Genomic DNA, 23,158 nt, shown 5'->3' on the forward strand with positions numbered 1-23,158 from the left:
ACTCCTTTCGGTCGAATGAACGGCCGACGACTTATTGTCTTATGCATATCGTATCATTTTTAACTCACGTTCAGCCCTTTTTTAATAGATTTAATGCCAGAAAGTTAAAGTCACGTATCCCTCTAACACTTTACGATATCATTGTTTAAAAAGCACAACTTATCATCTCTTTTCAAACGTTTTATTGGGACTTTAAATGTTAAATACTTGGACACTTGAATCTTTGGTGTTCTCTTTTAAAAGTAAGACTTGACCTGAAAGGAGTGACCCGGAGCAATAAAGACTACATATTTTCAATGACGCATTCAAAGACACAGACAGAGTCTCTTTCTGTAAATATGAATAAACAGTAAAGTCCTTTTTTGGACTAAAACCAAGTTTAAAATAAGATTGTAGCTCATTTCCAGGCCAGATGTACTTTATGGATGCCTTTCAAATGATGACTAATTGCTGCTGACCTATTTATCTTCTGTAAACTCTGTATTACTTTCACACTCTTACACTCTCTAATCAGTCTTACACTTGTAAAAAAAAAAAAAAAGACAGATTTTAATGTTTCAAATGCTTCGCCTCAAATTCCAATAACTACTAAAATGCAACAAAGTGACCAAACTACAAACATTTGAACCAAACGCTGCCACCCTGTCTATTACTTTGTTTCACTGCGATTTTGAGGCCCCTTTAGAGTTATTTATTGTGGTTTTAGCGTTCGAATGATGTTTTTTCATGATCTTTTACAGCCGGCGTGCCAGAGACAAATTTCCACCTAGTTGGACTCAATAGGTTTAATCTATTCGAATGAAAAGACCCGTCATTGGAGGTTCTGAGGCGAGACTCATCTATCAATATTGGAGCATATTGGAGACAAATAACAATGCATAAATAAGAATGCCGACAGTCGTGCCACAGCAGGAAGGCTCCGTACACATGCGCACCGACAGACTAATAAAAAATAATGTCTTCATTAAACTGACGGTAATAAATGCAGGCTAGTGGGAGAACTCTCCACTCCTGGCTCAGGTCGATGGGTGCATTTCTGGACAGCTTTATATGAATTATTTTTAGTGTATGGTAACCATGTACCTGACTTTTTGTGATGGAAGAGAAATAAACGGATATATATCGTGCAGTTTTTCTAGAAAAGGAGTGAGCGGACAGAAGCCTCCAAAGCAGCCCATTTTGTGGTGACAGTTAATGTATTTACATGGTAAACAATGCTTATGTAAATCCATGAGCATTAGCTTTCAGGTGATGGCAGGTGGATAATGTTGTTTACTCCAAGCAGCGGTTGGTTCAACACACACACACACACACACACACACACACACACAAACACACTTCTCTTTCAGTAGAAACCAGAGGCTCCTTTCTCAGCTCATCTCTAAGCTTTAACTTTGTTAGTCTTTGCTTTCGCCTAAATTTAACCGTTAGAATTTGTATAAGCTTTCAAACACACCATTAGCTGACAGTCAGTTGTGCCACGGCTTAACGTTTTAAAACTGGATGAAAGAAATGGGTCCATTGTACGATCATGAGAACACCGGATGAAAAAAGCCGGCAAAGAAAATAAACTATGAGACGACCAGTTTAATCTGTGCGAGAACATTTGGAGGCATTCTGTCAGTAGATCTTTGATAAGACCATGAGATGTGCTCCTCCTGCAGTTTGAAAGGTTTGAACGCCGGTTATATTCATCTCCATAAATATCGGCAGAATATATTCATAGTTTAGTTCAGGAATATCAAACCAAAAGGCTCTGCATTAACAATTTGGAAGTGATGAAGACTCATCTACCGGTCCTACGGGTACGAAACCTGTTGCGATGTGAGGACAATCAATAGAAAATATAAAAAAAAAGGAAGCAGGAACTAGCGTTTTGAATTCTCCGCAGTCACACCCAAGCAACGGTGACACGCTAAAAGTGACAGTCAAACGTGGACACGCGTGTTGTCAGACGGAGCGCCAGTCGTTGTTGGAAACATGTGGCTAAAGCACGGGAAGCTGCGTGGGGAAGGTCGTGGCTCACACACTGATAGTAAAAAATGACAACTTCACAGATACAGGAGTCATTGTTGCTCCAGAAGCAGCCGCAAATAGTCGACAAGGAATGTGTCACTAAAAAGAGCAACCTGTTGATAAACCCATGGACCGCCAGCGTGAAAAGGAAAAATAAATTCATGAAAAAGGGAATGACATTGCAGGTTTTGAAGATATACGTATGATGTTTTCTGCAAGATCTTGACTTCAGAACATATAATAATCACAAGAAAATATTCATTTCTTACCATTTAGAACTCATATTTGGCTCTTTCATGGTTACATTTCAGCCTCACAGTGATTCCCTGATCCTGTACCCATCCTGCACTTCTGCCAAGATGTTTGATCAACTCAATTTTGACATTTTAGCAAAAACAATGAATTAGTTTCATGGCTAAAAAAAAACAAACAAAAAACTGCAACTCACACTCCAAAAGTAAATGGTAAACACAAACAACAATTTAAATCTACACCTCCATTATGTTTAGATTTAAGAGCAAATATATTTCCCAGTGTGATCAATGAGGTTCTTTTTCAAATCTGAAAAAAGAAACTACTAAAAAATAGGGAGAGACATGAGCAGAAACACATGGGCTTTTTTATGAATCAAAATCAACGGACACCTAAAGTGTGAGTTGCTGGAGGGCTCATGTCACCAGGAAGGTTGAGGACATCACAACACACACACACACACACACACACACACACGCTTCTCTCTGATTACTGGAGTGGACTCAGGTGTGCCAGAGGACTAGCACTCACCAGTTTCATCCATTAGTCATAAAAACTCCAACAATGCTTGTTTTGAACAGTAATTTGCTTTTCCTATTTCCCTGCAGTTTCTCTTCCCCCCCCAGTGTCTGTATGTATATATGTATGTATGTATGTATGTATGCATGTATGTATGTATGCATGCATGTATGTATATGTGGCCCTGCTAGTGACCAGCGATCTGTCCAGGGTGAATCTGGGGAAGGATCAAGCTTCCACCGCGACCCTCAGGAGCAGCAGACGATGGATGGATGGACGGTTTCTGTCCAAACACTGTTATTTGTAACAAATTTAAAACGCTGGTCCTGCGGATGTGAACTGCATGTGCTGAAAAGAGGGTTTGATGGAATGTGGCGGGTAAATACACTATATGGCCAAAATATTGGCTCACGCATCCAAATAATGGGCATCAGGTGTTCCAAACACTTCCACGGCCACAGGTGGATCAAATCAAGCACCGAGGCAAGAACATTGTTTTTACAAACATTTGTGAAGGAATGGGTGGCTCTCAGGAGCTCGGTGAAGTCCAGCTGTCACAGGAGGCCACCCGTGCTACAAATCCAGCGGCTCCTAAATATTCCACAGTCAACCGTCAGCCGGATTAGAAGAACAGGAAGGTGTTTGGGAGCGACAGCAACTCGGCCGCCGAGTGTTTGGCCACGTGAACTGACGGGCGGGTCAGTCCATGCTGAGGAGCAACTCTCTGCCAGACCTCCAACCTTCACGTGGCCTTCAGATGAGCTGAAGAACGGGGAGCTTCATCGAAAGGCTTTCCATGGGAGAGCGGCTGCATCCAAGGTGCAGTGCAAAGCGTGGGATGCAGACGTGAAAAGCACGCTAGAGCAGCGGGGACGCCGACTCTGAAGCGACCAATCACGCTTCTCCATCTGGCAATCTGATGGACGAGTCTGGGTCCAGCAGTCACCAGGAGAACGCTACTTGTATGACTGCATCGTGCCAGGTGTTAAATTTGGTAGAGGGGGGATTCTGGTGTGGGCTTGTTTTCGGCCCTTAGTTCCGTGACAGGAACTCTGAGAGCTTCAGCAAAAAAAGATGATGCCAACTTAGTGGGAACAGTTTGGAGCTTCCTTTTCCAACATGACTGTCCACCAGAGCACAACGCAAGATCCATAAGGACATGGAGGACAGAGTCTGCTGACCTCAAGCCCATACAACACCTTTGGGATGAATGAGAGAGGAGACCGAGAGCCAGACCTTCTTGTCCAACATCACAACTGTGCTTCTGGAAGAACGCTCAGAAATGGCCATCAACACATGGTGAAGCTTGTGGACAGCCTTCCCAGAAGAGCTGGAGATGTTCTCGCTGCAAAGGGTGGATCCACGTCACATTGAACCCTCTGGATCAGGAACGGGACGTCACTGCAGTTCATCTGCCAGTCCGGGCGGGTGAGACGATACTTTTGGCCTTTTAGTGTTTTTCCTGAGCTGTTAGATTGTGAGAGAAGATTCACTCCTGTGAGCGACCATATTGGCCCGTAACTATCACATTTATCAGAAAACAACCTGTTCAAGAACATAGAAAAGACAGGCACGACGTTACTTCGGACTCCCCGACATCGTCGTCACAAATAAAACAAAAAAAACGTTAAAAAAGCCCAACCATTAAAGCTTCTACCGCATACAAAGTCGCTCTTGCTAAGCAATGCTTTGATTTCACCACACGAACCGAAAGGCCTCCGGTTTGTCGAGAACATTATGGGAGCGTCGCACACAGTCGGATAGGTGAGCAAATACGAGAAGGTACGGGCTTTGGAATTGAGGTTAACAATGACTCAAAAAAGCAACTTGAAGCGGCACCTGTCACGCTAAGGGAGCAGCAGGGTGGAGGACGGCCCACACAAAAGACTGCGCATTATGCTGTGTTTAGAAAGAGGAGCTAACCCTGTTTGCTTTGGAGGTGTTGTCCCGGCCGCCCCGCCGCCTGATTATTACAGTGATGTGGGCGGCCTTTTGTTTCCCAGGGTGTTTGGAGGGTTCTGCAGGCATTGGTGCGTGACTGAGCGGGAAGTCTCCGGACAGCACCTGCCGCTTGGTTCTCTTTGCTAAACCAGCATTGATGTGGAAATGCATCACGGTGCATTTGGGTGTGATATCTAGACTATAGCTTCACTATCACACTGCCTTTTTTCCTCCTTCCCTTAGTTTTCATCTTAGATAATGACATCTTGAGGTTAAGTTTGAATCTGAACTTGTATTTTGGATTTCGCCCACGACATACAGTTGGTCGGCCGAAGACCGATAGAAGGTCAATCAGTGGGAGTTTCAAGCCACTGGTCAAAGGTGTGCTCGGCCCGTCAGCTCATCAGCGATAACATGAATGAATGAATGAATGAATGAATGAAATGTATCTAACAGGTCAGAGAATGATTTATCCTTTATTGATCCCCCCGGGGCGATTGGTTCTCTGCAACACGAGCGTGAGGAGGAGCCGAGAATCCGACCGGGAATGTTTGATCGCTCGACCTCCTGCGCCAACCTCAATAAGAATAATATAAGAATCATTTTTACTCAGGGAAACAAAAAAAAAGACAAGATGATGTCAGAATGAATTAAGGTTAAGTGGTGATTTGTATTGTCTTTTCTTACGAATTCCTCCAATTTGAATTCGTCAAAACAGCTGAACTCTTCACGCGGTAAAATTTCAGAAAGATGCCGGACATCCAGTCGGGTGAAGGGTATTTCAATTTCAGACCAACGTCTCGAAAGACAAATAATAAGGAACGTCTCGGGCGAGTCGAGTCGAGTCTAGACCTCCGAGCGATGGATGGATTAAGGGATGGTTGATGAAATGAGATCCGTCTGAGCTTCATCTCAGAATCGGGAATTGAGCAAAAAATGCTCGAGCAACAAATGATGGACGGAAAGGGCGACCGGCGGAGAGGAAACTACGGCGAGATCTGGTTGGCGGTGAGGATCGGCCGACATGATCGGCGAGCGAGAAAAGACCACGTGCGATAGGAACCGAGAGGAAAGAAACGCTGACGGACGAAGTGAAAGCGCCCGACTGAGTTTACGTTTGGCCTGAAAGAGCGCTTACAGTGAAGACACTTCGTGCAGAAAGTTAGTTCTAACCTTGTATCGGGAACACAAGAATGTTTCAGATTATTTAACATTTTAATGGAATATATACTGTACATATATTTATTCAGATAAAACATATTTTCCCCATCATGCCAACGGCAGAGACACACTAAAAATGCCATAAATGACAACTTGAAATGAATCATTATAATCTCGGTGTGTGCTGGCAGGATCCAGGCGAGCGGCGCAGAATGAAAGTCCACATGTGGAGGGGAAAAATACGATCGGGAAATTCATGCCGCTCGGCAGCCGGGTTTATTGATGTACGTCTGTCGCCACCTCTGTTTTCTGTCAACAAGAAAAGGGTTTCCAGGTTTCACCTCCGACTTCAAAAGAAGAAATGTGTGTGTGCGCCCATCTCTGACTTCTTTCTAACATTTGCTTCTTTATAACTCAGAGAAGCTGTTAAATGGCCAAAAACGGAACGCAAATGAAATCAACATGTTGGAGCAGAGAGAGCGTAGAAATCTCCTTCCCCGTGCGAGGAATGCGAGCGGCGGGCTTTTAAAGGTGTGATGAGTCAGGGCAGGCTCACAATTAAACACTGAAAGTGTCCTGTTTGATTTGAGGAGCTCCTGTTTTTAAACCGTCTCGTCTGTCAGCGTGATTATTTGAGCCCAGGCAAGAACAAAGAATGCTCCTGTCATCGCCCGAGCGCGCCGTGCGATTATCTCCGATACTTGCAGTGATTGTGTGCGGTGAGAAGAGCTTTCAGCTCACCGGGACGCAGGAGGATCGAGCCTGTTTGAGACAGATCAAAATAAAGGGTCAATACGCCGCCTGATCCTACTTCTGGCTGGATCTGAAAGAACAATCCAGGTGTTGTGTGGTTCCTCATTCATTATTAAACTGCGTTTGACACAGAAACTAAAGATTTACACTGTTTACACAGCTCAGGACCACCAACATTGTGCTTTCACTCCTGACATTTCTCAACACATTAACTAGCATTCCGCTAAGTCCCAAACCCCGAGCTCTCAGACGGCCTTTCATGGACACGCCGTCGAAAGAAAGGCGATCCATCAATTCGAAGAGATAATAGAGCGTTTAGTCGGAGATGACTGAAAGTTATATGTTTGATCTGCTGGCATATTTGCAGAAGGATTCCCAAATGCGAGACGGCCTCAGTGCATCTTGAGTTTCCTTTCACCTGCAAAATATGAGCAGCAGCAGCCTGGAAACACCCGCCATGAGACCGCAACTGGAGTCCAAAACATTATTACGCTACCGATATCTAAAAATGCACAACGCATTGTCATACCGAACACGCGCGCCGTTTTAGCCGGAGCTGAAAGTACCGGAACGTTCGATCCGTCTCTATTCGCCAGGTGTTTTTCAAATATGGGGATTTTGCTGTGACAACGTGGAAGCGCGATGAACTAAAAAAGAGAAATCAGGACAAGCGTAACCGCCGGCGCAAATGCAGTGCAATAAAGAAGGTGTTTTTGTGGCGAGAGGTTTTGGTTCAAACGGTGTTTCCAGGGTGAGACGGATCAGCCGTGACCTTTCCTGGAGGCGTGCAGGTCTTATCCAGGACTAATAAATCACTTATTACTCCTGGATCATAAAAAAATGAAATACATCCACTCTTGTTTGCATATGAAAAGACACGTGAGTCTCGTTACAGTACATATTTGTGTGTGATTCAGCTACTGATCATTGAAAAACTAGAATCACAGTGTTTGATCTCTCTAAAGGCTTCATGTGCTTTGGGTGTGTTTATGTTGCAGAGTTGTTGTTGTCAGTTGTTGTCAGTTGTCATCGGAAAGGTCCTGCTTTGTTATTGTTCAAGCCACAGGAAACAAAAAACAAAAAAAATCTGTCCATTTGCTTTTCAATTTCTTTGAATATAGATTTATTCACGCGATTTACCGATCACGTGATTTGATAAATGACAACGCCCGTGCCGTGTGTGTCGTTCTGAAAATACGTGAGATGCTTTTCCATCTCTATGGCTCTGAACCGTTCAGAATTTACCGGCTCACACCGGGTTCTCGCTCTGTCCGGGCGACAGAGGATCTCCGAACAGCTCCTCCATACCAGGAGCCACAATCACTGCTACGCTGGTAAATGAGGACTAACTAGTTAGGCTGTGATTCCACCCGCCGCTGGTTTACAACAGGCTGTGGTGACTAAAATGACCATAGCTTTATGAAATGCAACATGTATTTTAGTTCATTTAGCGTCAATCCTATTTCGATTAGGCGGTCCGACCCCGGCGCCGTTCACGCCGAAGCTCCCGAAAGCATCATTATAGCATTTAGAAGAAAACTATTTGCAGAGTAATAATTACTTCAGACAGGTTTGCTGCTATCGGCACAGCCGGTAGAAGAAGTTCCAGCGTATTGATCCTAAGTTAGGATCATAGGACGACAACAGAAAATCAATACGGGAGGCGCAATTTGTATTCAATCTACGTGCGACCATTTTAAGTGACGCACAGGTGACGGCATGAAATGAAGGCGGCTTATCATTTGAATGAATTGCTGACCAACTGTAACGGTGTTAACGTGACGGTGAACAAAGAAGTTAATGCCTTTCAGGGATCAGAGTTTCTTATCTTTGAGTCCGAGGGGGGAAGGAATGGCTAACTGCCAATCTCTAATGTTCTCCTGCTGAGATCTACTACGATATGCACGACCAAAAAGGCATGAGGCTCTCAGCTGACAAATGGTTACAACAATAACACTCATAGTATTAACCAGCTTACGCTGTAAGCACACTAAGATGAGCCCAAACAACGGATGTCTATATCAAGATTAGGCAACTTACAAAACCACATAGGCAGATTAGGTGTCTAATTCCAGTGACCCTCTGAAATAAATCTGGGTTTATTGTCCAAGGAGCTCCAAACCTATGACTCCAGCCAAGTTCTAACAGCTGCTCCAGTAGACAGACTGCTAAAGACCCTCTAGTCGCAGATGATCCGGACAAGCAATCCTTATCAGGCTGTATACGCTTAAAGAAATCAATTTCATTAACTAGTATTCTACTCAGGAATATTGCGCTGACCAAGTCTGCTTTATTCCATCCAAGAGACTAAATTAGAAATGGCAACATTTCTTTTTTTTTTTTTTTTCTTTGTAGAAGCAGATAGAAATACTGACGTTTAATGTTGGATTTTCATTTTCACCCGTTAAAAAAAACCCTTGTCTTGTTTTGTTTTTTTTTTGTGTTTCATTTCATTTTCCAGGGGGATCTGGCAAATTTCAAATCAGAGAAATAATACCTGAGTATATGTTAAATGTGATGATGTATTGGCTTCATGTTGACAATCCGTGGAAATTGTCTTCTTAAAGCTATTTTAAAAACATCTGTGAACTAAAGTTTTCACTGTCTAATCATTCAGAGTAAAGCTCATAAGCGCCATTATAATGTAGAGTAATAACACCGACAAAATACACGGAATCACAGGTATTCTCTTCCATTTGAGAGCGAGCAATTCATTTCTATATTTAAAAATGTAAAAAAAAAAAATTGATTTTCTTGCCAACCGCCATCTGGCCATCTTGGTTTTGCCATTGGTTTCATCATTGAGTTGTTCTTTTTGGGGAGGTTCTTTGTAACTTCGTAAGCGATGCTTGAAACCATAGCGCTTTCCACACTAGACGTATAACGTCTAGTTTATGAGGAGGCTCGTCTTCGCACGCCCTCACATCTTCTAAGTAGGAACAGTTACAAGTAATCCTCAGCGCATTAGCTGGTAATGATGTTAAATCAGACATTAAGATCTGACAGCAGGTGCCTGAAAGATGAGGACCGCCGGTGACGCCCGCGGTCGTGGTTAGCGTGAAGGTTTTTAACACCGGCTCACGTCAAGAGCGCGGGATTCTGTTCCGGTGCGCCGACGCCTCGTGAGCAATATGGTTTCTGTCAAGTTTGCGGACGAGCAGCGGGGGAAATGAAAATGTTTGTGCAGGCGTTCAGAGAAGAAAGAAGAGCGGACCAAAGTGTAGCCCAATGTCCTCCAAGCAAAGGGGTGGAGAGAGACGGGTTTGCCTGACAGGCTTAGTCAAATTCACACAAGGATCCAGATGGTCGAAATGTTGAGACAATTCACAAAACAAGTCCCTTATCCTGACCGTCTGGGCACCTCCAGGACGGTGCCGGCGGTGCCGGCGGTGCACCACGCTCTGCTCACGTAGTTCAAATGATGAGGCCAGAAATGTCACAACAGGAAAATACATTGACCGTGAAAGCGTGAACAAGAGTAGTGGACGATCACGCTTTACGCTCAAAACACTGTTTACCAAATGTCAAACGAAATTCTTCAAGAAAAGTCTTTAAAACACTCCACGTCTGGGTCGCAGCGCAGAGATGAGTAGATCATGGTGATTTGAAAGTAAGTGCCACAAAGTTGTGGAAAGTAGCAGTTCACCTTAAATGTACCGGTCAATCTGGGTTAATCTTTTTAATCTGACGGCTCTCTTGTAATCTGCACGGTGGTTGACAATTTCACGGGTGGTTTTCGTCAGGGCGGAAACGCCACGAACAAACGTAACGCCGCGACTTCATCGATTAAGGAACCATTTATTGGTGAGAAGGTCCGATGTCGCCCACTGATTTCGGGTGACGTCTGGTGTGAATGATCTCGCTCGGCATTCAAAACTGTCATTTTCAATCGCAGGAAATGTTTTTGAGGAGATGCAGGAATGGGAACCGACCCATAATTTGGTTTTGACTTTTCAAACGCGAAGTAGCTTCTCCGTCTGTTTGGGAAAGGCATGAACACGCCTTGAGCCTCAGACTCTTCCTTTTCCTTCTCACATCATTGGGATTCATGTATGACAATAATTATTTTCTCATCATTGTATTTGCTTTTGTAAGGACAGCAGACTGACATAAATCTTTTCCATTTATTTAGAAAACACAATTTCTTATGTGTATGGCATGCGACTTGGAAGAAGATGTGAAATTAGCTTCTGAGTCCATGAACTCAGTTGCAAAGAAACTATTCTGAAATGTATTAATGAGAGCATTTTAAGTTTCGGGCGAAGCAAAAACTGCACTTTTAGACAAACGTCGGTAAAATGGGTGATCGTTTTAAAAAAAAGCCTTATCGGATAAATGTTGTCGGAGGGCCCGCCCTACAACAGATCATTTAAGAAGGAGCTTAAGGATTTATAAATCAATGTGGTTGTAAAAACTGGCTGAGGTATTTCTGGAAGCCGTGATCATTTGTACAGTGTCTCCGTCCTGTTACTATTGTAAGTCGGATTATGGAGGGGTGGCAGCAGTTATTGATTAAATGTGCTCTCTGGCACAGCATGTGTGCACCAGAACTAAATAAAACAGCGCGCTCAATGCACCCTGATAAAGCAACAGCACATGGATATTTCCCCCATGAAACGGCTATTTGGGAAATCCAGCAATGCGGCTCCAATATCTTTGTCTGTAAAACACAGATCGCCCACAATCTATCAAATGCGGGGTACATTTTCAGCAGATCCCAGCTTAGTGTTAGACAAAATTCTCTCCCATTCCTTGTTTATCTTCACTCTAGTGTAGAGTTTAAAACCCATCTTCTTACCTCTCACACCGTCTAACATCCCGAACTACCGTGAACTGACCTCCCGAAATCTGCTTCGACTTGTTTCCAAGAGTTTCTGTAAGTCCAGAGCTTACACGCATTGACATTCTCTCTAGAGCAGGTGGCGGTCTGAACCAAAAAATTGTCTACATATATATCTATCATTTGTCCGGGCCTTATTACAACTCATGCCTTTTGTATGTTAATCATGGCTTATAGCATCAGCCTGTAGTATTTTCCTATGGTTTTGCGTGCACGTGGCCTCACGTCCGGCAGATATTGTGACCCTGAAGGTGCAGTTTGGGCTAAAAGCCATCCAGTAATTATTAATAATGGCCTGTACTATCAGCAGGCTGTTTTTAGCGACTGGCCTTTCCAACAGATCTGACGGAGATGAACTGAATTCAAATGACCTCGTTCATAACAAACAACATGCTATGCGCGAACGGTATAACTGGGTTTGTGTCTTTTGGTATTTGTTTCTTTTATTGAGAAATATATAACATACATCATCATGTATGTTATACACGTCTGCATCATATTTCAAAACATCAAAAAAAAACATTTTGTTCCAACATCAAATAAAAACATTTCATCAGATTTCTTCCGAGCACAGTGTTCGACTTGGAAATGAAAGATGTTTGGACTTTAATTTAGCAATCTTAAATTACATAAAGGCACATGAATGTGCTCTGCGCTGTACTATACTGCTTGAAAATTAAACAATATTGGTTCAAAGATTATCTGGGAAAAGTACAAATGTCATAAAACAAAAAAGAAATAGTAAAGTCAAAAGTTGCACAGTAATCACGGTTGCATATCCACGTTTCGAGTATTTATCAAATAAGAAATGTAATATCTAAACGCAACGGTGACATATGTGCACTGAGATATCAGGTCTTACTGGGCTTTAGTTAATATATGATATATATATATATATATATATATATATATGATAGTCATGCAGCCACTGCAGCCACATTGCTTTTTAAACCAACAAGGAAACAACGTTTTCGTTTATTGCATCTGGACAACTTGTTTGACAGGTCAACACGCAAAGGGACATTTCAAGGTAACCACGGATTCTCAACGGTATTTTTAGCTTTAGAACATCAGTTTTCATTTACCACTTAAGTCAGAATAACTACATTGAAAAGAGACGGTGCCACTAACCAACCCCATTCTTGTATTTTTAAAAAGACGCACCCAGAATGCTGCTTCCACGAGATGCACACTGTGGTGCGATGCTTCGTCCTGCACCGTCCGCTTCCTCCCTGGACCGGGACAATTTCACTGCGGATATGAAAACATCTTTGTCAGGTTTTCATTGTTCCGTTAGGCCACACGGGATTTATTGTGTGACTAAATGCATAGCTGGATGGTAAATAACTAAACAAGGATTCGCAGTGGGCACCTGGAAAATGGCCGTTCTTTTTGGACACGTCCTGAGTCTTCTTCGTTCCTGCTTGTAAGATCTTTGTACTTTTGATGGACGGAAAGATATTTTAGATATTGAACAGTATTCCAGACAATACTTCCACAAGAATGTAGAACCTTGAAAAGTATTTTCACAATCCGCCCTTCGGGAAAGTAATTGTAGGGTAATGGAATACAGGCCTAAAATAACATGCATTCAAAGAACCGGCCGACATGTCCTCATTCTACATCCTGGTTGACATTTAACCGTCAGCTTGTCACAAGAAACAACTTAAGAAAGCAGGGGTCGAAGGTTACCTGAGATCCTAAGATGCGTTCCCTGTTTAGATATTGAATGTTAAATATTACAGCAGGCTCAAAATATGTTGGTTCATTTCTTCTTGTGGAACCAAAACTGTATTATCTTGTCTCAACAACCCCAGCCTTTGTCTTGTTTTTGACTCATCACATTCCTGTTGCCAATAAAAGTCTTGACCACGGTTCGGTTCGGTCGTGTCTCTGAGTAGAACACCATCTTTCATCCTAGCATGTTCATGTGGAACTTGTTGCAAGCGCTTTACCTTTTGGTTTGTTGAGCTGACCGGCAGGAGTTTCCTCTGGAGCAGCAGTAGACGCTACCTCGTCCTTGTGCAGGCACACTTTGTCGTCTTGTTTGGAAGCGACAAGAGCAACGTGTGGAGCACCAGCATCGGGGATGACCAGCTCCTCAAGGTCTTTCTGGTCTCCTGCATCTAGAGAGGGCTTCTGCAACTCGTCTGTCTGCTCTGCATCTGAGCAGGCTTTACGGCCTTCTTCCACACCAGTCTGGTCATGTACGGGAAAAATATTGTGGCGGATCTTTAACGAAGAGCTTTTCCTCAGGGGTTCTCGGCTCTCCGAATCTGTAATCTTTAACTCGACGTAAAAACTCTTCCCGTCCGTCTGCATCGTGCTGAGCCGGATGTGGTTTTTTTGACGGCTCCTCCCTGAGACGTCTTCATAGCCTCCACCTGCCCGACAAAAAGATGCAACATTTAGTAAATATAGCCCTTTTTCCTGAGCCAGAACAACAAAGAGGGTGGGCGGGGATTTAATATACTGTATTTTGTTGCAGTTTGGAACCAGAATCATTTGTGGTGCTTTCAGGAATCAAAAATATAAGTCATACAACAGATCGGTTTCTGGTGAGAAGCAGGAATTTTAAAACCCCAGTTGAGTCTCTGGGGAGTCCAGTTCATACGATACACAGTTACAGCAAACCGGACCAAGGTGAGTGATGTTCGTATAAATGCGATGCGAGCAAAAGCCCGAGAGACGATGCAGACGGACTTTGAGGAGATAATAAGTGACTGTTTCCACAGCCTGGGAAGTCATTCACTGAAACAATGGTACGTTTGATAAATGTGGAATGGGAACACACTAGAGTAAGAGTAAGGTCCGAAAGAGTTCAAACGACGCTTAACTTTTGGACCTGACGGCACCTTTTAAGAGAAGCAATCAAGAGGGAATTAAAGTCTAGCTTTCACAAGAAAATGAACAAAAAAAGAAAAAAATATTGCAGTTAACATTGAGCAGTGACATCCATTTTCTTAAGATTCCTTTACTCCCATATTTATTGATTCATTTATGATTCAGCACTTTGATGACCAGCTGCACTTTTCCAAGATTTCAGGTGAACTAAGGAAGCCATCATTCGACAAAAACAAACCTTAATCAGACAAAAAACTTCAGGAATAGTCAAATCAACAATTTAGTCCCTTTGTATACATACATACATATATATACACACACACATAAATATATGCATATATACATATATATGTATACATACATCCATATATATACACATATATGTATACATACATATACACACACACACACACACATATATATATATACATATATATATCTTATAATGATATATATATATATATATGAGAATTGCACTTGTGGGATCAACACCACAGGAACTTCTGGGTGAAGAAACAAATCCCCCCCCAGAGAGGAGGGATTTATTCACCATTTATCTGTAAAACATTAAAGAAATTTAATGCAATGACATAAATAGCCACAAAAAAGAAATAAAGGGGTTTTATGTTGCCGCTCATCACAGAATTCAGTCAAATGAACATTTCATTTTGAATTCATAACTATCAGTTTGCTTGCTAAGCTTGCATCTATTTGTCACAAAATTCCTGAAAATGATACAATTACACGTTTGACAAAGACATCAACATTGTTGTCCAAATCTTTTATAAAACGGCGACGCTCGATAGCATCAAAACCGGACTTGCTCCTGCAAATACTGCTGAAGAAAAGGCTTCCATTTCTCAAATGAAAAGAATATATGAAGCAAAATGTTTTTATTGTGAATTTCCCCTCTGTTTGGTATATCTTATAAAGCAAAATGTTTCCTTAGTGAAGCATTAATGATTTGGGGTTGGGAAGTCTGAAAGAAGCTAATGGGAAAAAGTCATTGTCAGCTATTACTCGGTCTTTGGGTAATGTGCGCTCCCTATTAAGTGCTTTTAACACACATTTGCCAGCCTCTCCACGTTCTGTGTTTTGATGATGTTAACGAGTGGTCAGGCACGATTACGTATACAAGGGTCTTGGGGAGGCAGTTGATGAGCAAAAGAAAGGTTTTAATGGAACACTTGTCCACTCCACTCATCTGTGTAAATCACACATTGGTGAAGTTTGCTGTAATGAGAGAAATCACATCAGAGTAATCACAGTTAATTTAATCTTCCTGCTTCCTTCTTGATGATTTTATGCCACCTTGTTTGGCAATTCCACATTTAACATTGGTTTGATTGGTATCCCCGAGCACAAAGCAGACGCAAAGCAAATAAATATGACCTTTGCGAGAACCGCTTCTCTTTACAAGTCAAACAAAATGAAAAACTGCCCTGAAAGGCATTGTTGAAGATTCAAAAGGTGAAATAACACGAGGGCTCAAAACATTGTTTTGTGAAAACTGCAGACGTGACGATCGTCTTATCAGAAAAGTGAAAGTGAGATCTTTTAATACTTTGTTCTCTTCATATTGTATCAAAAACAGTATAATAACCGCCATCTGTTTTGCCATTATCAACATTAATTACTAAAACAAAATAAATAGCAAAGGACTTATACAAGATACTGGTGTCCCGTCTTCCTTAAACTGTGACACGATATTTCAGCGCATAACAATTTCAGGTAAACAAAAACAAAAAACTGAGAAAATTAACTTAAAATTTGAAAAAAATTTGAGTATATTACAAATAACTTCCAGTAGTATGGTGTATTGGAAACGGGCTTGGGAATTTGCTAATAATTCAGTTTGTAAAGTAAATATTCAAAAGTGTCTCTAGTGTAATAGTGTAACCATCTTACAACTTGGAGTAAATTTTATTGACAGTCTCAAACTTTTACCAGGTAAAACTTACACTCCAACATGAGCTTGACAACATCCAGACTGACATGTTTTAGGTCCAGAAACGGTTGTGACCGTTCATCGCAAAAAGTTTACGAAAAGCACCGGGAAGAATTTGCGCTTTTTTTAATTAAATGAAAGATGATAATATTTTGATCTAAAACAACATCGATATGGTGGTCTGCAAATTCACTTCAGAAAGAATATGAGGGGGAAAAGAGACAAAGGAAGTGTGAGCGTTTTATTGCAGAGTAAAAAAAAAAAAAAAAGATCCAGGCTTGTGAGTCAAACAAATGCTCATCCATGTACTCATATGGCATATAATTGGAAAGAAAACAAAAAACAAATGAGGTTAAGTGAGGCGAGTCTTAAGCGTCCATGTTCGCCAGCCATGATGTATGTACACATCATTAAAACTCAACAAAGTGATGATGTACTCCTCAAGAAAACAAATGAGCTCTTGGTTTTGTATTTTAATGATTTAAGATCAGCGATGTCACTTCCACAATTACGTGGAGTCGGGCTTGAGGGCACGGCCTCTGCGACCTTAACGAGATTTATCCACACGATACCAGAGTGCACGTGAAACGACCGCGTCGGTCGAAATACGCATGGGCGTAGCGATTAGTACGGTCGGAACGTTTCTTAGTTATCTGGATTCGATAAAAGTTGCAAATCGTGTAACAATTGCACGTTACATGCCGGCTGATTAACTTGCATATGTGTTGCTTTTGCAAACCAGATATGGTGCTGTGTTAGTTACCTGGTTGAGGAGCTTTCTGTCTGGATCTGGACAGTCTGGAGTGTCTACTCCCTGCCTGCGTGACCACCTGCTCTGCCTCCTCACCTCGCGTCTCTGCCCTTTCACCGCCTCTTTCACCTTCTGGTAATTTAGCTTTTGTCTCACTGACTAAATTCGCACTGCGTCGTTCACAAGGGGACGCTCGGCCTCCGAAAAGCTCCCCCGACGGCGCGGCGGGAACGTCCGCTCCGCATACAATCCCCGAAGGAGACGGCATCTCCGCCTCGCTCTGTGGGCCGTCCTCCTCTCCGTCGCTATTAAAAAGTTCGGGGGTGAAGAACACGGTCAGGTCGTCTTCATCCGGCCCGTCTGCCGGAGGAAGGTCGGGTTCGCATGCCGTGAGAGCGTCTGAAGACACATTTTGTTGTCCCTCTTTGGTTTCACAGGACGCCGCTTTAAGACAACGGTCCTCAGTCCTGTCTGGCGGTGAGGGACTCTGCCGCTCCTTCTCAGGAATACCGGGCGTCTCTATGTGCTGGCTGGGATCACCGGGGTCCGTCTCTTTAAAAATTGCCTTTTTGAACAAACTGATGGGACCGGAGGTGAAAATGTGGTACAGACGATCTGGCCTTTCTTTATCAGAGAGCGGTTCTGCTGGGAAACGGCGCCGCATCTCCTTCTGCTGTTCGGCACCTGGGAAACAGAATGGAGGATTTCTTACATCTAAAACACAAAATGTGTTCGAATGGCGTGATTATAAACCAAGTGCGAGCAAGAAAGCAAGAAAGCTCACAGGAAAGCTTTGAAATTGCACCACGGACGCTGGCTGCTGGTGCTTTTTTATGTAGAAAGATATAAATGTGGCCTTACGCTCAATATAACCCAAACAAAGGTCAAGGGGATTTAATTAAAAGCAACAGTCCAACATCTGCTCATCAGCTCGCTTCAGCAGCACTCAGGCACGCAAAAGACCTTACAGTAATGAGGCAAGCCACTCAACTGATCCCGTGGCCCCCCCACCCCGAGCGGAGGCTGGGTGGGCGTTAGGGGGTGTCTGCTACCGCTCAGCTACCACAGCTAGCCACAACACCAAATTCAACTGTTCAACCTTGTTATGACCCCGAAACAAAGGCTGCTTTCACAGGCAATGAGCAAATATGTCACCTAAATATATCTTCTTTTCATGTCCCCTTCAAATCCCTGCCACCACAGAAAATGGCATTTTGATTGCTTGTTTTGGAAACCTGCTGTCATTCATATATATATGATATATAAATATATATATTACAAAACAAGCTTGAACATGGACCGCTTTCATCCCTCTGCTATTCTGTGTACTTTTAGTATCTCGACAATGACAATTCTGTACTCTTTCACACATCTGGATAATTAGATTTTCTATTTTTTTCCCACAATGTTTATGTTGTTGAGCACAGTTTAGCTTAATACAGCATTTCTTCTTTACTGCAGCCCTAAATAGTGTTTCACAACATAAGCCAGAGACTGTTTTTGAAACTGATAACCACTGAGACAATGAATCAGAAAACATCTATTGTGATACTTTAAAATAAAAATAATACGATACGAATAATTGCTTCAAATTCTCAATTTACGCAGTACAACGTTCGTACTTGAGTTTAATTAACAAATGCGTGCGTCTTTATTATGAACGCTTCAAACTCAATGTTATACTTTTCCATCGACGTTCTTTGACTCTGATGTCATAAAAAAGCATTTGTCCTTGCAGAACCCGTAAAGTGTATATCAATTATGATCATACAAAATGACCGGGTTGATACTGAATGCACAAATCGGGAAAGTGTTTGCCTCAGACTGAGTAGCAACCGATGATAAAAAGCCATCAGTTGGAAATCAGTGCTTTTTAAATCCAGGAAGACTTCTATGCAAACTGTACAGTACCATAACATATAAAGAATAATAATTTCATACAGATTGAGGATGCCATTAATAACGATGTAAAGTCATTGGTCAATCATTTTTTGGTGAATCTTTTTCAGATGATAAAGAATGTATCATGCCAGTTAAGACAAAGTGAAAAAGCAGGCAGGTCCCAGCCCTTATACGTTTTAAGAGACTTCTATAATGTACTGTTTTGATTTATTTTTATCTCAAATATCCATGCTGAGGCATTAGCACGCCTTTAAATACCATATGCGTTATTATTTTCAAATATTCTGTGATTCATCGAGTTCAATAGGCATATTTCTTTTAAAGAAACGACAAGATGTACAGCATAGCCTCCATTCTGAGGTAAAGATGTATCACACAGGCTGGAAAGGAGCCGTCCATTGTTGTGGTCACATCTCTGTTGTCCAACCATTAGGAAGCATTGAGCGCTGAAGGGCTCTTCAGCACCAGAAGGCTCCCAACCCTCATCTTCTACACCAGGTGCAAAGCTGATGCTGCGTGAATGTTCACCATGTTTACTGATTAAATGAATGACCGGTTTTCTGTCGGTGTTTAACATAATATTAAAAAAACTGAAATCTGAAAAATAAATGAAATAATACATCATCAATATGAAACCAAACATAATTAGCATTACGGCTATAGTCAGTTACAACAAATAATTAGTTTGTCAATAAATACATCTTCACCCTTTTAGCAACATTTAGTGTGTCCTCTTAATGGCTCAGTGGATTACTAGCATTTGCCAAAGGCACTTGATTTATTCTTTTACCATTTTTGTCAGTGAACCAATGAAACCCATCAGGCAGTCCACCAGGAGTGTGTCCAACCTCAAGAATGACTGACTGCAATCATTCTTAGTTTGCTTGATTTGACAATTTGGACTCCCGATAGAGATTTTCAATTTTATCTTTTTTCAATTTTCTACGGCTTCATATTGCATTTGTGATAAAAACAGGCATTCGGCAAACCTCTGTGTGGGCTGGGTTCAAATGGAAAGACTGGGGACCGGAACGTCTTTTTGAGTTCGGAGTCGTTTCTCAAAGCCTCCTCAGCTCCGGCAGAGGAACCTCGAGGGCTCTGGCTCTCTACAGGAGAAGAGTTCTGCTGGCATTGAGAAAACGCTACCAGAGATTGCATGGCCGTGCTGAAGGTATCATGATGCAGGACGCGCTGGCGAACCCATTTGGACAGACCTGGAACACAACAACACACACACACACACACACCGCCCTGTTTCTTAGAATGGACGACTATTGCCATCTAGTGTTCAAGTTGAGAGCGTGTCCAGTTTGACACGGAAAGTCAGGAGGGTTTTTTTTGTTTTCAGCAAGTGACGACTTTTGCCAACCTGTGATGTACTTATTAGGATTACTCCTGTAACGGTCATCCACAAGAATTAAGGCGCCCCAGTCATTCCTATGGCGGATACACCTAAAAAAGAAAAGCAATTTCATTTTTAGTCCATAAAAATGCAACAGCACACGTGATTCTGACTGAAACCTTGACACATGTAAGATTTACCTTCCCAAGGCCTGGTTTAGAGCTCGGTAGGCCTGAATCTCATACCAGCGGTGACCTGAGAGTAGACCTCTGGTTGTGCAGTGCTGGTCATTATACTTCATCTTCAGTTCCACCTATTTATCACATAGGATAACAGAACCAAAAATACTCAAGGATAAGTATTGTTGATATTATTTATGACCTTTTTTTTAAATTGAAATATTTTTCGTAAGACTGAACTGACGTCATTCTCACAACTGTCTTTCAACAAGAGTAGCAAAAAATTAAGTAAAAGCACAGTTCGGCCTTTCAGTTAGCGAGACCACAATATATATATATATATATATATATATATAAAACAGTTTCATAAAGCAACACATTAATAGACTGAAGTGGCCTGAAGCCATTGTAAAATTACACACAGAACCTGTTTGCCCGTGGGGTAATATTGGGTTTCTGTTAATCATTTTAAGGAGTGTCGTCGAGACCTACTCCACATGTAAAGTGTCATGAAACAACCCTGTGGTGGTTTATCCCTATATAAATCAAATCTGATCATCAAATTTTGACTTGCAAGCTGTAACAAGACAGAAATCCCTCTAATTACAGTTTTTTCCATTTTCTAAAGTTAGGCTTACGGACAAAATTATTGGCCAATCATTTAATGTGAAATGCAAACAGGAATGAATAGAACTCTTTTCTGTGGGACAATAACGGCGATGGCCTTGGTACGCGGATAAATCGATTAATTGGCCGTACAAAAGGAGAAACCCGTGGAGATGGGGTTCTAAAGAGAACCAGAACACTGATAAAAACACCTGAAGGCTTGAAGCGGTGCAGTATTACCTGCCCTTCCAAACAGACGTGTTGTGAAAGGGGAACAGCAGCACTATAGACAAGCTGTGACAGAGCTGCAGAGGCAGTAGGAGGGGGCGGACAAGGTGGTCTAGGCAACATGAAGCATCCCTGCACACGAAAACGAAGAAAGCATCCATCCATTTGCATCTGTCTCCGTTGATTTTAGTGCTAACCTTTCTGAATTGACAAGTGAAAAGTTCAGCTGGCGTCTGATGAGTTGTCATGAAGGGCAGGCTGCTGAACAGGGCTCTAACTGCTTTTGACAGGTACCATGTGTTCGCCCACAGCCACCAAACACAGGACTGTGGCAGGTACATCCTGTTCCCCGACGTGCATCACGCAATACCACTGTGGCCTGTCTGCGCTCGTGTGCATAAACAAACAAGCGGTCACAGAAAATCAACAACATCGTCCTCGAGTCGGACGACGTCTAATCACACCGATACGAAGCGGTCAAACACACACCCGCCGCGAAGAACAACATGAAAGTGACACTGAAAAGAGTCTCACTGTTGGACGATTGTGTGCCTCGGCTCACGGGACAATGGGAAATTACACCTTTTTTTTTTCCGGAAACGACAACAATACTACAAGCGGGTTTTTTGAGACAAAGTGTATGTGTCGAAGCCAGTGTTGTAAAGTTGCCTTTTTGGTGAGAAACCGTTCAATATGAGACACTTCTTCTTCTTCTTTCGGCTTTTCCCTTCAGGTGTCGCCACAGCGAGTCCACTTTCTCCATCTAACCCTATTCTCTGGATCCTCCTCTCTCACACCAACTACCTTCATATCTTCTCTCACCACGTCCATAAACCTTCTCTTTGGTCTTCCTCCAGACCTCTTGCCTGGCAGCTCCAATTCCAGCATCCGTCTACCAATATGTTCTCTATCCCTCCTCTGTCCATGACCCAACCATCTCAGTCTGGCTTCTCTGACCTTCTCTCCAAAACATCGAACATGTGCCGTCCCTTTGATAGACTCATTCCTGATCCTCTCCATCCTGGTCACTCCCAAAGAGAACCTCAACATCTTCATCTCTGCAACCTCTAGTTCTGCCTGCTGTCTTTTGGTCATTGGAACAGTTTCTAGTCCAAACATCATCGCTGGTCTCACCACTGTCTTGTACACCTTTCCTTTTATGTTCAATATGAGCCACTATAGCAGTAAAAGAATCTACTTCTCAACCCGCAGCTCTGGCAGAAAGGTCAGTGGCCTGGAGCCGACTGTGTCATCTAAATCCAATCACAAACTATTCCGCCGTCCAAGCCATCGCGTCTCTTGTCTGTACCATATCATTGTCCAATCTAACATGACAGGTTACGTATGTGAAAAAGCCAATTCTGGCTGCTAGCAAATTTCCCAAATGTGCAAGAAACCACAAGCTCGAAGGGATTAGTTAAAATGTCAAGAGATCACTCGCTTGCTTTGGCCTTGTCCTCTAAAGCTACCTGTTCATCCCGAAAAACATATTTGACCAGTAGGCATGATTCATAGCTGAGCGCATCCGTATGAGCTACATTTTACACAGGGTGTGTGTGGTGGGCGTCAGTGTCACTGTGCACGCCCCTGGCGGTCCAGGACATCTTGTGCCTGTCACTGAAATTGCTGAGCACCTCATCTGTCACATGAGGTTGAGCTGACAGCAGAGTGGCTCATCTTAAAGTTAAATGTGTCCGTGTATACATATATGTAGGACATTTGACTAGAACACCTTCCAACACTCTCATGGGTCAGTCCACACCAAACATAATTATATTGGACACGACTCACTATAGGATGATTTCTTGACTTGAATTTCTTTTCTTTTCTTAGTCAAGCAGCTAGGTGTGTGTGAGTGAGTGACAGAGAGAGAAAG

At 42.5% G+C, this 23,158-nt stretch overlaps 1 protein-coding gene across 3 annotated transcripts in view; it reads right to left on the bottom strand.

Annotated features, from left to right (window-relative positions):
- Positions 1-12,616: 12,616 nt before the first annotated feature.
- brip1 (BRCA1 interacting helicase 1) overlaps positions 12,617-23,158 on the bottom strand; it is a 48,012-nt gene continuing 37,470 nt past the window's right edge. For 2 of the 3 annotated variants that reach the window (XM_086178265.1, XM_086178257.1), the window contains exons 17-20: positions 20,470-20,582; positions 20,297-20,379; positions 19,917-20,141; positions 13,938-17,709 (exon numbers count right to left, since the gene is read on the bottom strand). In XM_086178265.1, the coding sequence (XP_086034391.1) occupies positions 17,030-17,709; positions 19,917-20,141; positions 20,297-20,379; positions 20,470-20,582 (1,101 nt within the window). In that variant the 3' untranslated portion in view covers positions 13,938-17,029. Of the gene's footprint in view, positions 12,734-12,854; positions 12,923-13,437; positions 13,867-13,937; positions 17,710-19,916; positions 20,142-20,296; positions 20,380-20,469; positions 20,583-23,158 lie in introns of those variants that run through there. The other variant, XM_086178273.1, reaches the window with a different exon arrangement.

The sequence above is a fragment of the Fistularia commersonii genome, chromosome 3, assembly GCF_037954325.1.
Source record: "Fistularia commersonii isolate RoL2024-O1a breed Wild chromosome 3, RoL_Fcom_v1.0, whole genome shotgun sequence".
Classification (NCBI taxonomy): Eukaryota; Metazoa; Chordata; class Actinopteri; order Syngnathiformes; family Fistulariidae; genus Fistularia; species Fistularia commersonii.